Source organism: Falco punctatus (genome assembly GCF_963210335.1).
Source record: "Falco punctatus genome assembly, chromosome: 3".
Taxonomy (NCBI): domain Eukaryota; kingdom Metazoa; phylum Chordata; class Aves; order Falconiformes; family Falconidae; genus Falco; species Falco punctatus.
Window position 1 is genome coordinate 15,947,771 of NC_137582.1, and position 15,149 is coordinate 15,962,919.

At 39.7% G+C, this 15,149-nt stretch overlaps 1 protein-coding gene across 1 annotated transcript in view; it reads left to right on the top strand.

The window, feature by feature from the left end:
- Window positions 1-15,149, top strand: part of CYRIB (CYFIP related Rac1 interactor B) — a 78,199-nt gene that overhangs the window by 43,248 nt on the left and 19,802 nt on the right. Inside the window, 1 exon segment of the mRNA XM_080379223.1 lies at window positions 3,909-3,945. Coding sequence (XP_080235349.1) covers window positions 3,909-3,945 — 37 coding nt within the window.

A 15,149-nucleotide genomic window follows, 5' to 3' on the forward strand; every position in this document is an offset into this window, starting at 1 on the left:
CCTTTGAAACATGATCGTAGCTATGATTTATTTTTTATAGTTGAGCCATCTTTGTTACTAAAGTAAAAAAATCAAGTTTTATTACTAAACATTTCTTAGCGTTCTTTTTTTTATTACCCACAAGATGTGGGATGTATTTGACTTGTGATTCTGTTTTGGACTGGGCTTGTTTTTAATATGTGCTTCTAAGAGTAACCAGGTCTTGGAGTGGTTTCCTGAAACTTAATTTCAAGTCTGTAAATGAAGCAAGAGAGCAGGACCGTCTAAAAATTGCCGGAGCAGTGTAGTGTTTGAGCTAGGTCCTGTGCTGTTCAGCAGTATGCAGAGGGCAGTTAAGATACATGGACTGAGAACATCTGTGCTGTAGTCTACCTCTGGCTCACGCAGAGTTCAAGTTGGTGATGCTTACCAAGGGAAATCCTAGTGCGAGCTTGCACTTCAAACAAATAATTTAAACATTTGGTCTGAGAAGGCAGCAAAGTGGATTCTGATCCAAAGATTACTATTAAAGGCTGGGTGTCTGATACCTCGCATGCCGTACGTGAATCCTGTGCAAGCTTTCCTTAATAAACATTGTAAGCTTTATGAAATAATGCTTTCTGAAGTTCCCTGATGAGCCGAGTTACCAATCGAGTACATGGAAAGTAATTTAGAGTTATTGCAAAGTTGTTGTAGATTTTTCTGTCTTACTACTCAGTGTTTTCAGTTCTTAATAAGCAGAAGAACTTGAGTGTTGGAAAGCCTGCAAAATCACCATTCTTGTAGCAAATCTTGACTGACAGCTGCTGACAAGTCTATGCTGGTGTGTAAAGGCTTCTTAATTAGGTCAGACAGGGTTGGACAGAAGATGTTGGTTTCATACTGGAAATTAATGGTTAGCTTTTTCTCTTCTGAAATCTGTTTTCATGTACTGCTGAGTTAGGAGCATCAGTTCAAGATGATCTGGATGCCCGAAACACACGGTTTGTTCAGTAGTTAGCCAGTTACTAATTTTTTTTTTTCAAGTTTCATTATCCACAATAATGCCAAGCTTGCTTAGCACATTTTTTATATTTGGGTACCAGTTGATTTGTCTACTATATAGGCTTTTCCTCTGATAAACTGAATGATACTTCGTTTTCTTCTGAAAATTAATAGATGCAGCTTAGATGATTCACTGACCCTCTCTAATGGCTGTAAACATTTTTCCCACTTGTTCTTCAACTGTTGTGACAATTCTTTGAATTGCTGTTGTAGTTGGCCTGAGATGTTAGCATATAATTTGGCCTTTTTCTGCTGTGGTCGAGTTCGGCTGCAAGCCAAGAGAGAGGGTAGGGGTGTGTGACAGAGATTCCTAAGATGGAATGCATTAATCTTCTACTGTTTGACTCCATAAAATGGTATTAAAAAAAGGCTAAACAAAATCTGCGAGCTGTTAACCCATTGAATAAATGGCAGTTTTCCTGCCCAGAGCTGGTTCTCTCTGTAATACAACATTAAATACTTGACTGCTTCAGAATCACAAGCAATTGAAGAAAATGCTTGGTTCTGTATTATTCCATTTTCACTAGCTATTAAATTATATCGTATACATGTCTCATCATGTGCCTGCTGGTATTCTTTATATACTAATCTGCAGATCCAGACCTTGAGAATCAGTCAGAAGGAAGCTCTGATGTTTTACAGATCATCTGTACTAACTGTGGGAGAACTCAAGTAATGCACTTTGAACCTGACAATAGACGATAGATCGTTTAGATGCTCTTGTGTCTGAATTAAGGTGCATCCAAAGTGCAAAAAATGTGTAAGGAATCCATCACGCTGTTAATTTAACATATGGCCACTTTTAATGGATGTTTCCTGATTATTCCCCGCTGACTGCTAGAGGTCTACAAGTCAATTTCTTACCCATTTAGGCAGTGCTTTATTATATCGCATAGTGCTAACCTCTACATTTAAAGTACCGTGTGATGTGAAGTCACGTTGTACAAAAATCAAATATCTATCAGCTTGCCAGTGTAAATCAAGTTAATAGCATCAAACATGCTCAGTCTGATCTGTTTTGCATGAAGGCATCCTCATTGGTACTAAGAGACAGGAATCCAGTTAATGGATTCCCGTGCTAACATCTCTATGCCTGTTACTGATGATAGTCCAGTTGACCTATAATTCTCAGCTTTCCTGGTTGCTTCTCTTATGCCTAATGGCTCTACTAGGCCTCTTCTCTCCTTATGCCTTCATTATTACAAGAGTCCTGGAAGACTTCGTTAATAATTAACTTCCGCTCATTCATTGAAGCCTTCAGGACAAACTACCTGAGCATCAGCACACTTTTCTTGCAGGTGGTAAGTGCTTGTGACTGTAAGTGCAGTATTCTGTCCAGAAAGATTTGAAGAGCTGAGCAATTCTAGAGTTTAATGATTTTATCAGTTGGAAATTTAGGCATTTCTATTTAATAGTGAACTAACACCTTTAGGAAACATTTTTTACAAAATCCCTAGCCTTGCTTCTGTAGTGGTTTTTTTCTTTATTACTTTCATACTTACTTCTACAATCTGGTCATTTTAATGAATTTGGACTACTTCTTGTTTATAGCTCAGTGAATGTTGGACTGTTACCCAAAATTTTAATCAGAGCTCTTGACTACCAAAACAACAACAAAAAAATAATTTAAAAAAAATTGGGTAGAATTTTTTAGTGTTCTTAAATGTTCTGTCCTACTTAATTTTTCTTCAAATTTTTTTCAGGAAATTGGCTTTTTGAAGTAGTCTTGGGTCTAACTTTGGTTTTGGTTTCTTTAGTCACAGTATCAGCTATGTTTATCCCTGACCTGCAGGAACCAACATTTTCTAGTGCTTGGTTTTTGTTGCTTTGTTGCAAAGCACAAATTGAGCAGCCTGTGGTTTTAAGGAAGTTGCAGCAGCTCTTACAAAGATAGTGCTGTTAACCATTTTTTTTTTGTCCTGTGAGGTAGTTGTCCTGAAGTACTAGCTGTTGTTTACTACTGAGAGAGTAAAAGGAAGCTGAAGCCAACTGGCAAAGAAGAAAGCGGATGCTATTCAAAGAAATCCTGGTCAAGGGGGAAGCCTACTAGAGAGATGCATGCACTGGAAAGAATGGAGAAAGAAATTTCTGTGGTTGTAACGGTGTCTGACAGTTGTCTTTTTGCTTATGTTGAGTTCTGTGGGGTCTCCGCTCTGCTTCTTGCCTATGCTGCTGTAGATCTTCAGAGCCTTCCGTAGCTAATGTTACACTATTATTGCCAATGAAGCTTTATGAGATACTGTAGTATCCCATCTCTTCTCCTTTAAACTGTACTATTAAAATAATTATTTCACCAGTCTTAAGGTGGTGGTTAAGAATGTATATAGCAGATTGAGGCTGTCTAAGAATGCTGTTTTCTTTAAGCAAATGGTTCTCAGTGGTGACTTGAAAATGCCTTTTTTGAAGGTCAGCATCCAAACCATGAATTTTTTCAAGAGCTAATTTGTGTGGTTAAATTAGAAATCTTGTGTTATTATGTTTCTTTCTAAAGCAAAGTGAAATGTAGGTGGAACAACTTACTGCTAGTATTTTATTGCAACTTTGATTCTTCAGTAATTAAATTATTATGGCCTATGTGTTCATATGGATTATCTAATGCCAGCAGCCTTTTTTCCCTAGAAGCATGTTTGTTGCCAAAGAAATGTGTTCACTATTTATTTATACACCTAGAGACAAAACGCAGTTCTTGATTCTATTTTCTTTAACATTTTTCAAAAGTCACAGTGACATATAGATCCAGAACTGTGTTTATGAAGTAGATCCAGAAGAATAATACAATGTCTGGAACAGATGCATGTTTGCTTTTACAAGGTCATACAGCATTACATTTAAGACTTCCAATGCAGAAGAATGAATTTTCATAATCTCTTTTTCTTTTAAAACAGACTGGAGGCCAAGAACAGAGTGCAGCACTGGCTGTAGGTAAGAACTGAAACTTGACCTGCTTGAAAACTCCCTTGACATATAAGCAGCAAAAATTCTAATGTTACAGAGCAGAAAATGGGACTGTGCGGAATATTAGCAATCTTCTCTTCAAAAACTCTTTCCCCCCCCCCCCCCCCCCATTTGCTTCTACAACTTCTGAAATTTGTAGTGTTCACTAGGAAGTCCTGATCTACAACCTATTTTGTGCATCTCTGTGATGAAAGATGCTAAACCAGGTTGCAAGTGTTTGGGTTTTTGATTGCACAGTACCTTAACTCTTCACTATAGCGATGTGGAGGAGTCCCATTCTTTCAATAAAGGCATTTTAGTGCGCACAGAATATAGTTTGGTCACACTTAAGAAACTTAACCTGAAAGATTGTGCTTAATCTTCATGGAACATATGAATGAAGAGATAATGTTTCGGTGTTTTTTCTTTCTCAGTCTCTTTACTAAAGTTACTGTGTAACTTTACTTCTTTTCTGAACTAGATGCCTTATGCCAGAAACGAGTAGTCTGAATCGGCTTGTAAGACTGAAGAGGTAGCATATGCTCATGTGAAGGTTTTAGCTTTTAGTTGTGTAACCTGCTGCTTGTCATCTGAGCTACTGCATAGAGTGTGTGTGTTCATGTTTATTGTGCTGTGCCAGCATAGCTAGCTATCTTCTGTCAGATTGGGAAAGTAATGCTACCAAATGTGAGGTAGGGAGTTTATTTCCTTTTCTGATTAGTTCTCAAAAAGCTCTTTGCATTCTGGGGAGCTGATTAAATTGATTTGTCATCAGTTTTTTTGACAACAGTAGAAAACATTTTCAAGTGCTGTGTCCAAAACTCTTTGAATACTCCATTCAGGAATTAAAAGTATATGTTCATTGTAAATGCATTACTAAAGTAATTGTTCTTTATTTTAGTCCATGGCTGATGTATTAAAATACTTGCTTCACAGGATCACTGGTTTTGATGAGATTTATATCACGTTTTTTGTCATTCTTAGAAGAGCTTATGGCAATAGTGGGTCAGACCAACAATCCTTCTAGGCTGCTGTCTTGCCTCTCTGGGATTATGGAATGAGTCCAGGAACTAGGCAAGGATGCAGCAATATTTTCCAAATTTACAATAAACTAATGGAAAAACACCCAGTGCTAACAGTGGTAGTACTTTTTTCATTTGGTAGCTTTTACTTCCAAAGTAATGGGTAAGTGTATTGGCAAAGTTGCAGTTAGAACTAGTGCAAACTTTTATTTAAAGTGTTGTGTGCATTTGTAAAGGATACATTGTAAAGAGTCACTAAACTTAGACCATGGAGCCATCTAGCCAAGTACAGTCTCCAGAAACTGCCATTTTCCTTCCCTCTGTGTGTGTGCACTTGGTTTTGCTCATCCTTTCACATCCCCCACTTATTCCTCTACTAGAACAGTGCTGCTTCTGCTCAGGAAGGTAAGAGTCATCCAGAAAAGCTAGACAAACTCAAGGGGCGTTGCTGGGAGTGGTACTGCCTGCAGAAGGAGGAAGGCTGCCCAGCAAACAGCTACGGCGTATGGAAGGAACTTCTCTTTCCTTTGAAGAAACTGAATCAACAGTATTTCAGGTATTGAAGGAGAAATGTTTATAAATCAAGGTGGTGGTGTCCACTTCAGCAGCCTTAAAATTCAGGTGTCTTGACTGCTGATGCTTTCACCTTCTCCAGCTGTGCTGAGGCAAAGCAGATGCCAAATACTATTTTAAACCAGCTGGGTGTCACCAGTGTGAAGGGTTTGAAGGGACTGACAGAAGCCCTGCCCATGTGGAAAAAAGCTTAATATCCAATAAAACATGAGCCTTCAAATGTGAGCAGATGCCTAGGGAAGAGTGGGAACAGGAAAAACATGTATTGGTGGTTCTGCTACTAGTATGTAAGTATTTTCAGGTCAAATATTTTTCTGAGCCAGATAAAATTATTAAATGCATCAAGTATTTTTTAACGGCTTTGTTCTGCATATGTACCTGGTTTTCCCCAAGAACTGCTGCAAACTCCTTGTGAGATGAAATGGACTTGTAGAGTTCACAGATGGACTGGTGCGGGAAGGCAGCTGTGCATGATACTCTGCATACTTGCTACTGATCTTAACAGATTGCAGGTTGTATAATATCACCAGAGAATACCAGATGTTCTTCTGTTTTTGCAATAGGTGGATGAAAATAAGTTGTCTTGTGATACCTTACACTTACGGGATGCCTTTAGTTTGATTTTAAGATTAAAAGTAAATATGAGGTATGTTGGGAAGGATGGAAAATGAGATAAAAGATAAGATTTAGCACAGCTAGAGGAATTTGGACCAGTGCTGTCTGGGTTGGTTTTGTTTTTTTTTTTTGTGTTACACTTGCTTTCTAACAAGAAAAGTGTCCAGAGGCTGTCTGAAGAAGTAACTAGAAATAATGAAGATGGCTGTGTAGAACCTTGATCTTGAAAGAAATCTCTTATTGAAACTTTAAAAAGCAAACAACTGTAGAGACCAGTTTTATCCCGCTGCGCTGCCTAATGCCTGTATGTTTTGGTACTGTTTCTGAAAACAAATGAGATGGGAAGGAATATTATTCTGCTAGTCATTTTCTGTTGAACAGTCAGTGACTTGATTTGTTTCATTAGCCTTCTACGTTGCACAAACATACTTTGGCATCTCAAAAAAATACCCACAAAATAATCAGAAAGCTAACCTGAAATATGGAAATCAGCCCTTCCAGCTATGTGATTTGGAAGGCTATAGGGCTTCCTTTTTCCTCTTTGGTAGTTCAGAGCTGGTGTGTCACTAAACTGAATTTGCAGATGGACAGCCAGTGTCAAGTTCATACACACAAGGTTTGTAGTCTTGAGACATGTTTTTTGTGATTTTGAGACATATTCTGTCTCAAGGGATTATTTTTTTTTTAATGTCACAGCACTAGGCCACAAACCTTTATATCCATTAACTTGATGACTAGGTAATTTGTCATAAACTTGTTAGTGTAGGATTTGCCAGCCGAGGCACTGAAGGGGTGCAACAGTTCAGAGGCAAACTAAAAGAAAACATTGAATCTGAGTATTAAAGAGCAATGTAGATGATTGTACTCCTTGTCCTGGTACATTAGGTGGCAGTGTTACCAAGGCTGTTTGCCAGAGCCTCAGTGCAACTTCATCCAGCTTGGGTATCGAAATGTGTGGGAGTCTGATTCTTATAGATGAGAATGCCATTATATCGAAAGAAAACACATTTCCAAATAAGATTAGGCTTGAAGAGGAGTGTGCTTCTTCACAAGTGAAATACCAAGTAAAAGGTGGCAGATCAATTGGACTAGACACTATAGTGAAGTTAGGGATTGAAAAGATTGATATTTTTTTTTTCCTAGCAGTTACATAGAACTTGAAGGCTTCGGGGTTTTTTTTGGTGTTTTTATTCATTCATTCGTTTATTTATTTACTGAGTTGAAAAGCTGACAGAAGGACTTAATACAAGTTATTGTTAGGTTTGGTTTTTTGGAGACTACCTTGACAGCTGTTAAATTACAGGCTGACATTCTTGAGATACGAAACTTACAGTGATGTGGTTGTATAGCACAGTTTCAATAGGCATACCATCTTTTGTTCAGTAAGAAGCTTTTCTGTAAAATAATAAAAAGCAATCTGTTACTTGTGAAATGGTTGGGGGTTTTTTTGCATCTTTATGTACCTGATGAAAATAGAAAGTTCTCAACTTACTTTGAAAAAAGACAGGCTTCACGGTCAACCAGTGTTTCCATGATCATGTCACAAGATCATGGACTAAATGCAGTATTTGAGCTGGAAGAAAGTTGCTGGCTCTCAAGAATTGTAAAGCTCCAAGATAGTATCAATAAATTTGTGACAAGCTTCCCTTTCTCTGGGAGATGAAATTGTAAGGTACTGACCTCTGTTGGAGGAGTTACAGCACTGCAAAGGGCTTTTAAGATTCCAAACTTTGGAGAAAGCAAAGTGTAAATTGGATTCAAATGTCTATGTCCCTGAACTAAAAAAAAAGTATTTTTTTCCCTGGTAGTTGCAATGTAATTGAATTTAAAAGATAATTATGCAGAATTAAGGTAGAAATCATGTTGAGCTTTGAGCTTGTATCATTTTGAAATTGAAAGTATATCTAATTATTTTTTAGCTCCAGATTCACTCTTGGAAGAATTGTGCAGTTCTCATTGAAGGGTAAATCAGAGCAGATTTTTGGAGCATAGTCTTTCCCCTTTTCAATACAAGTTCTGTTTTAAAACTAAGAGTAATTCTTGCAGACAAATTGGGGTTTATTCCAGACTTGTGTGGGCATGCTTAGTTATTTTATTGTAGCTCCTGTCAAATAAGTTATTCAGTGTCAGCTGTGCCACTAAAATATTCCCGAATTAACAAGGCTTTAAGACTGCCTCTTCTAAAGAAACTGTGGATTCTTCAGTGCCTTTCCCTTGATTTCCTCTAAGTGCAAAAATGGACTGAATAAACACTGACCTGACCGTACTTTACAATACTGGTTTTGAGGAATGTGAGCCTTTTTTCACTAGCCTATTTTCCCTGGCAAGCCTCCATTTTCCTGATATGACAAGTTTTGAATTCAGTTTTGTTCAGAAAGGAGACTTTATTAATGATGTGTGATCTCAAAAAAAGTAACTTCAGTTTCAACTAAAACAGTTCATTGTATCAAAGTCACTTTAGCAGAAGAACTAACATCAGAGGCAGCTTCTAACAGCTTTTAAGTAGCCTGAATACTTTCCTGTACAAAAACGTTTTCTGTCTGGCTGTATAAATTGTTTCTCCACTATTCAGATAAGATATTGATGATTGAAGCCCCAGGAATTAAATGGTGTATTTTTATTTTTTTTTTTTGGCTTGCCTATCTGTTCTTATTGCTATTAATTTGCAATTAGTTTTTGTGGAAGAATAACCACTAGGTGTCAGGAGTGGAAAGCAGTGCACAGGTCTTCGCATAGGTTTAGACTGAAGTATGTCGTGAAAATGTATGTAAAAACTGATTAAATGTTATGTTTGCTAGAATAACTTGTCCAGTAATGAATCAAATTGTGTGTCTTATGCACAGCTGGTGACTGGTGTGGTAATATTGTATATGTGTTTGAGTCAGCAGTTAATGTCAGTATTTAAACTGGTACCTTTAATGTTACTATAGTTATGATGAGTCCTGAAAATGAGACCAGCTTATTCAAGCTCTTAACTTGTTTTAAGCTAATAGCACCAAGATTCTCCTTCCTTAAGCTGAAGTTCATAATCTTCATGTGTCTCGCTCTCTTTCAGACTATGAGTGGGTAACAGGTTTTTTTACTATTACTTCACTAGAACCATAGAATGATTTGGGTTGGAAAGGACCTTAAAGACCACCTAGTTCCAACTCCCCTGCCATGGGCAGGGACACCTTCCACTAGACCAGGCTGCTCAAAGCCCCATCCAACTTGACCTTGCAACTACCAGGGATGGAGCATTCACAGCTTCTCAGGGAAACCTGGTCTAGTGCCTCGCCACCCTCACAGTAATGAATTTCTTCCTAATGTCTAATATAATCTCCCCTCTTTTCATTTAAAACCATCCCCCCCTGTCCTTTCACCACATGCCCCCGTAAAAAGTCCCACTCCAGCTTCCTTGTAGACCCCTCTAGGTACAGGCAGGCTGCTCTAAGGTCTCCCTGGAGCCACCTTTTCTCCAGGATGAACAACCCCAACTCTTTCAGCCTTTGTTCCTAGGAAAGGTGCTCCAGCCCTCTGATCATCTTCATGGCCATCCTCTGGACTCTCTCGAGCAGGTCCATGGCCTTCTAATGATGGAGGACCCAGAGCTGAATGTGATGCTCCAGGTGGGGTCTCATGAGAGCTGACAGGCAGAATCACCTCCCTCAGCTTGCTGGCCATGATGCTGTTGATGCAGCCCAGGATTTAGATGGCTTTCTGGGCTGCAGGTGCACATTGTTGGGCCACACTGAACTTTTTGTCCACCAGCACCCCCAAGTCCTTTTCTGCTTTCTCAGGGCTGCTCTCAATCCATTCTCCACCCAGCCTGTATTTGTGCTTGGGGTTGCCCTGACCCACATGCAGGACCTTGCTCTTGGCCTTGTTGAACTTCATGAGGTTCACACAGGCACATGTCTCAAGGCTGTCCAGGTCCCTCTGGATGCCATTTTTTCCCTCCATTGTGTTGACTGCACCACACAGCTTGGTGTCACTGGCAAACATGCTGAGGGTGCACTCGATCCCACTGTCCGTGTCGCTGGCAAAGATGCTAAACTGCATTGTCCCAATAGTGACCCCTGATGAACGGCACCTGTCACTAGCCTCAGTTTGAACATCAAGCCATTGACTGCAGCTTTTTGAGTGTGACCATCCAGCCAATTCCTTATCTACTGAGTAGTCCACTGATCGAATCCACGTCTCCAGTTTAGAGACAAGGATGTTGTGTGGGATGGTGCCAAATGCTTTATAGAAGACCAGGTAAATGACAACAGTTGCTCTTCCGTTATCCACCAACACTAACCCTGTCATAGCAGCCCACCAAATTAGTCAGGCATGATTTGCCCTTGGTGACAGAGTACATGGCCCCACTAATCACCACCTCATTTTCCATGTGCCTTAGCATAGTTTCCAGGAGGATCTGCTCCACGGTCTTGCTGGGCACAGAGGTAAGACTCACCGGCCTGTAGTTCCCCCAGGTCTTCCTTGTTTCCCTTTTTTTAAAAAGGGGGGTTATGTTTCCCCTTTTCCAGTCAGTGGTAACTTCACTGGGCTGCCATGACTTCTCAAATGTGATGGATAGTGGCTTAACCGCTTCATCTGCCCGTTCCCTCAGGACCTGCAGATACTGCTTATCAGGTCCCATGGACTTGTGCACCTGCAGGTTCCTTGAATGGTCTCAAACCTGATCTTCTCCTGTAGCAGGTGGTTCTTCATTTTCCCAGTCCTTGCCTTTGTTATTATTTCTGGTCTGGACAATGTATGTTATTTTTTGGGGATTTTGTTTAATGACAGGTCTTTATTAATTTAAATGCCACCAGTATCAGTAGTAGGAATTAGAATCTGTCAGAAGTCATCTGTGCTTCTCTGGCACTATTCAGAAGAGAAATAAATGCACGTTAGCCTAGGAAAAACATGTTTGGATCCAGGGAAAATATTAACAACTACCTGAAAAGGGTGAAAAGGTTTACAAGCCTGTTTCCATCTCCACAGCACTCTGGCTTTTAAGGTTGAGGGCAGATACATTCTCACTGCTTGTGAAGCTTAACTGCTTCACTGGGAGAGAAAAGGACGCTTGATGTGATAGGCTGTGCGCTCAGTGATACCGCTCAGTGGTACTGTGGGTTGCTAAGGGCTGCCTTGGATTCAGGCGATGTGGGCAGCCACCTATTCACTGCCTTCCACCCCACCCCCTGCTCCTTTCATGGCTTGATACTATAGGCAGAAAATGTTCAGTAAGCCTTGAAACAATTGCTAGGCTGATGGGTTTATCCTTCTAGAAAAACAGTTTAGGGAGACGTTCAGCTAGGTTTTTGTTTATGTAGCACCACTCACTGTTATAACACTGTAGTGGTTTACTGTAATGTTGCACTTTTCATGCTATAAGTGTTTTTCACTTGCTATTTTACCAAAATACCTCTTGAGTCGGATGTTTATGTCACATGTATATGACCAACGGAAAATGTAAAACTCAGTCCCTGGAAAAAAATGTTTTCTCTTTCATTAGATGTGCTTTCTGTATAGTGTTGTGCTTAACTTCTTCCTTCAGACTCCAGAGCATGGCTATGAGGTTTTCATGGAGTTCAGGTTTCATACTCTGGATGTTCCTATGCAGTGCTAAGCTTCATTAAAGGTTGTCTTGGGAATAGTGTATACTTTTCAAAAAGGTGAGCTGATGTTTTCTTGAAGCAGGCATTCTTCAATGGTTGCAAACACACTTTTTCCATCTCTTTAACTGGGTTTTTTTAACTAGTTTGAAAGCATGCTATTCTGATAGAACAAAGCAAAATTAAAATTGCCACTTACGACTGTCTTTGTAGTATTTAACCTTTAACTAGAGTTAGGTTTTCCAGCTGCTCACCAATTACAAGCAAAATGCTTGTTAATGTATGTTTTTTTTCAGGTGGGAGAGAAGAAGATTTCTTTAGTGCTTGGCTGAATTTAATTGCATCATGTATTTCTATTAAATTTCCCCTGGGCTTAGCTTAGGGAAAAAAGAAAATTGAAATGTGTCAGGGATGTTTTCAGCAGGAAGGGCATGCGTGCAAGACTTGTTTTGAAAATATGCCTTTGCTTTCCGCTTGTCTGATCATGACACTACACGCAACATCATACAACCCCATAAGGCTGTAATGGGCCAAATCATTGTAATGAAATGTGGCGTTCCGTATGTCTTCCTCTGCAAGTAGGTCAAGTTTAAACCACGTTCTTGGCTTGCGCTCCGATTTCCCATAACCTGCTCCACATGGCTTGACTATTGTGCTGGAGTACAGAGCATGCCAGGAGGGACTCTGGGCAGCTTCACAGGGACATTCAGTTTTTGGACAGACTGGTGGGGTTTTTCTGCTCTGATTCTGTGGTGTTGAATTCATAGCAAGAGAAAACCTCGGCGGTCTAAAGTGCACTTTTACTGAATCTTACAGTGTCAGTTTATCTAATGAGTTGGACACTTCACTATGAAATCTTAAAATCAATAAGGCCCCTGGGGAAAAAAAGTTTGCAAGTTTTGAAGTGTACTGTATTCTGAATGAGAATCCCAAATAAAATTGGACAGAGGTTGACAATCTGAAGCTGTAGAAGTACAAATAGAAAGTGACCTAAACTGTACTTAGGGCTGGGCACAGGAATATTTTGATGTTGGTGACTGCAGTATGCAAAATTCCTCTCAATAAGGTTTACAGCTTCCATGTGGGTTTTATTCCAGTTGAGCTGGAACAATTGTGGGTCAAAAGGTGTTTTAGCAGCTACGAAAGTGTCACCTCCAGTGTTCTGAGTCAGCTATTTGGCTCTGAGACAAAGCCCAGCTGCAGGATATAAAACTCAGTCAGTAGTGCTTGCTGTTGGCTTTGGTCTTCATACAGGCTTAAATCTTTCTTGAATTGGGGCTGATGGATGTGGCAAAGTGCTCAACAAGGGTGCAGTTAGTGCCGGCAGGTGTGCTTGACTAGACAATGGTATCTCAGCACCAGGGCTAGTTAACTGGAACTACATCTGACTCTGTAAACTGACTTCTACTTACTTCAGCTGAAGTTGTAGACTTCCAAGGAAATTGGAAGACTGCTTGGTAAATTGGTACTGAGTGGGCATGCCAGTGTGGTGGTTAATTACCAAGATAAGTCTGCCTAGAACTACCAAAACCTTCCATGCTGGTGATGCTTTCACAGGGCATCAAATAGCAGAAGAGGTCCCTGAAGATAACTGATGGATAGTTTCATAGACTGTTCTTTTACTACATGCAGATTGTCATGGTCTTTGGTATTAGAGCTAGTAGTGGACCTTTTTTCATGTCTTTTGGGCCCAGCAGAAATGCAAATTATGAGCTATCTTGAACAAAACAAGAATCTGTAGTAAACCTCTGAGCATTAGGCATCTCTGAACTAGGTTGCCTTACTCTAGCTTGATCCAGATATTCTGCTGACGTAGCATCCTCTGAGAGAAGTAATTTTTCATTTTGTCCTCTCTAGCATTCCACCCAAGTGCAACAGGTCAGCTCTTTTTGCTGCTTAGCTGTACCTTTTGAAGGAAAATAATGCACAGAAGTGTAGAGCCACCTAACCTGAGCCATGGCATGTTGACCTACAGTCACTTCCTTGCATCTGGGAGGTCCTACACTGACACTGCGGTCTCATTTCTAGAAGGCCGTTTCAGACTCAAAGGTAGTGCTTAGCCTCGCTAGAAGAGTAAATTCTGATTGTTGGATCTTGCATTCGTTACCTTGAATGCTGAGGAGAGAGAAAGTGTCCTCCCAAAAAAATGCTAGATCAGTTATCTTCTCAACTTCTTTCTAAATTGAGTTTTCAAGCTTAAAGTCTTTTTGGATTGCAACCTGAAGGAGTGGTCATTTTCACAATTCTTAAAACACAGCAGATCTTCCAGTATTAAGGAATACTTGCGATCCTTGAATAACTGTTAGAATTCATCTTGATACAAGTTTCAAAAATACTGTGTTTGTCCTGCTTCAGCTGGATTTCAATTCTCTCCATAAAATCTGCGAATGTTCTGCTGCTAAGAAAGCAAATGTGAATGTGTATCTTTTATGCAAAACTATGATGTGGCTACAGTTTATGAAGTTTTTTTCGGCATGCTGAATATATGAGGGAAGAGGTCTGGTACAAACTTTTATTACAAACAAGTGTTCATGCAGCTTTGTATTCATGCAAATTGAAATGTATTCCTGTATCATATATCATCTTGTTGCTGTTGTAGTTGAATTAATCCGTTCTCATAATCTTCAGTTTCTATCCTTTTCTCGGAGAGGCTGTTCACTGAACTGTTACCATGAGGTCAGTTGCATCTTCTGCTTGAATTTGTTTCCTATCTACTGTTTCACCCTAGTGCCAAACCTTTTATTGTGCTTCTCTGTTTGTTGAACTCTCCCAGAAAAGAATCCGTATGTTCTTATTGGCAAATTTTTTCTGGGGGATGGAGGTCTGAATGAAGGTATTTGTATTGTAAAACTGAGTCCGTGACCCTTTACTCATTTTAGGTGGTGGTAGGGATTCAATTAAACAATCTGTTCTGCAGTGGCTAAGTGCTCTTTTGTCAACTTACCTTCAAAATATTTCAACCCTGTAAGTGTGCCCCTACTCTGACCTTCAGAAGTCATGTTCTCCAATATTTAAACCACATGCATGACCCTGTAAACTGTTAGGAAACTGGTTATTATCAAAACCTACATAGCGGCATTTACTTCAGGTATTGAGAATATTTTGGTGGAGGAGGGAGTGGTGCAGCTGAAGAGCTGAGGCGTGGCATTAACTGTAGGTATAGTTAAGCACTGTCTTTGGGGTTAATGCCATTCACTGCTATATTTGCTACTTGCTTGTTAACATTAGAATTGAAATATGTAGTAAACTGCTCTGAGATTGATGCTTGGGTTTTAAATCTGAAATTACAGACTCAGTCACCATCAGGCAGTTTGTACTTTTGGCTTTTTATTGCCCCTGTTGAAAATACTTGTTTAAGAATGCCTCTGTATTTCAGCTTTTCCCAGATTATGAACAT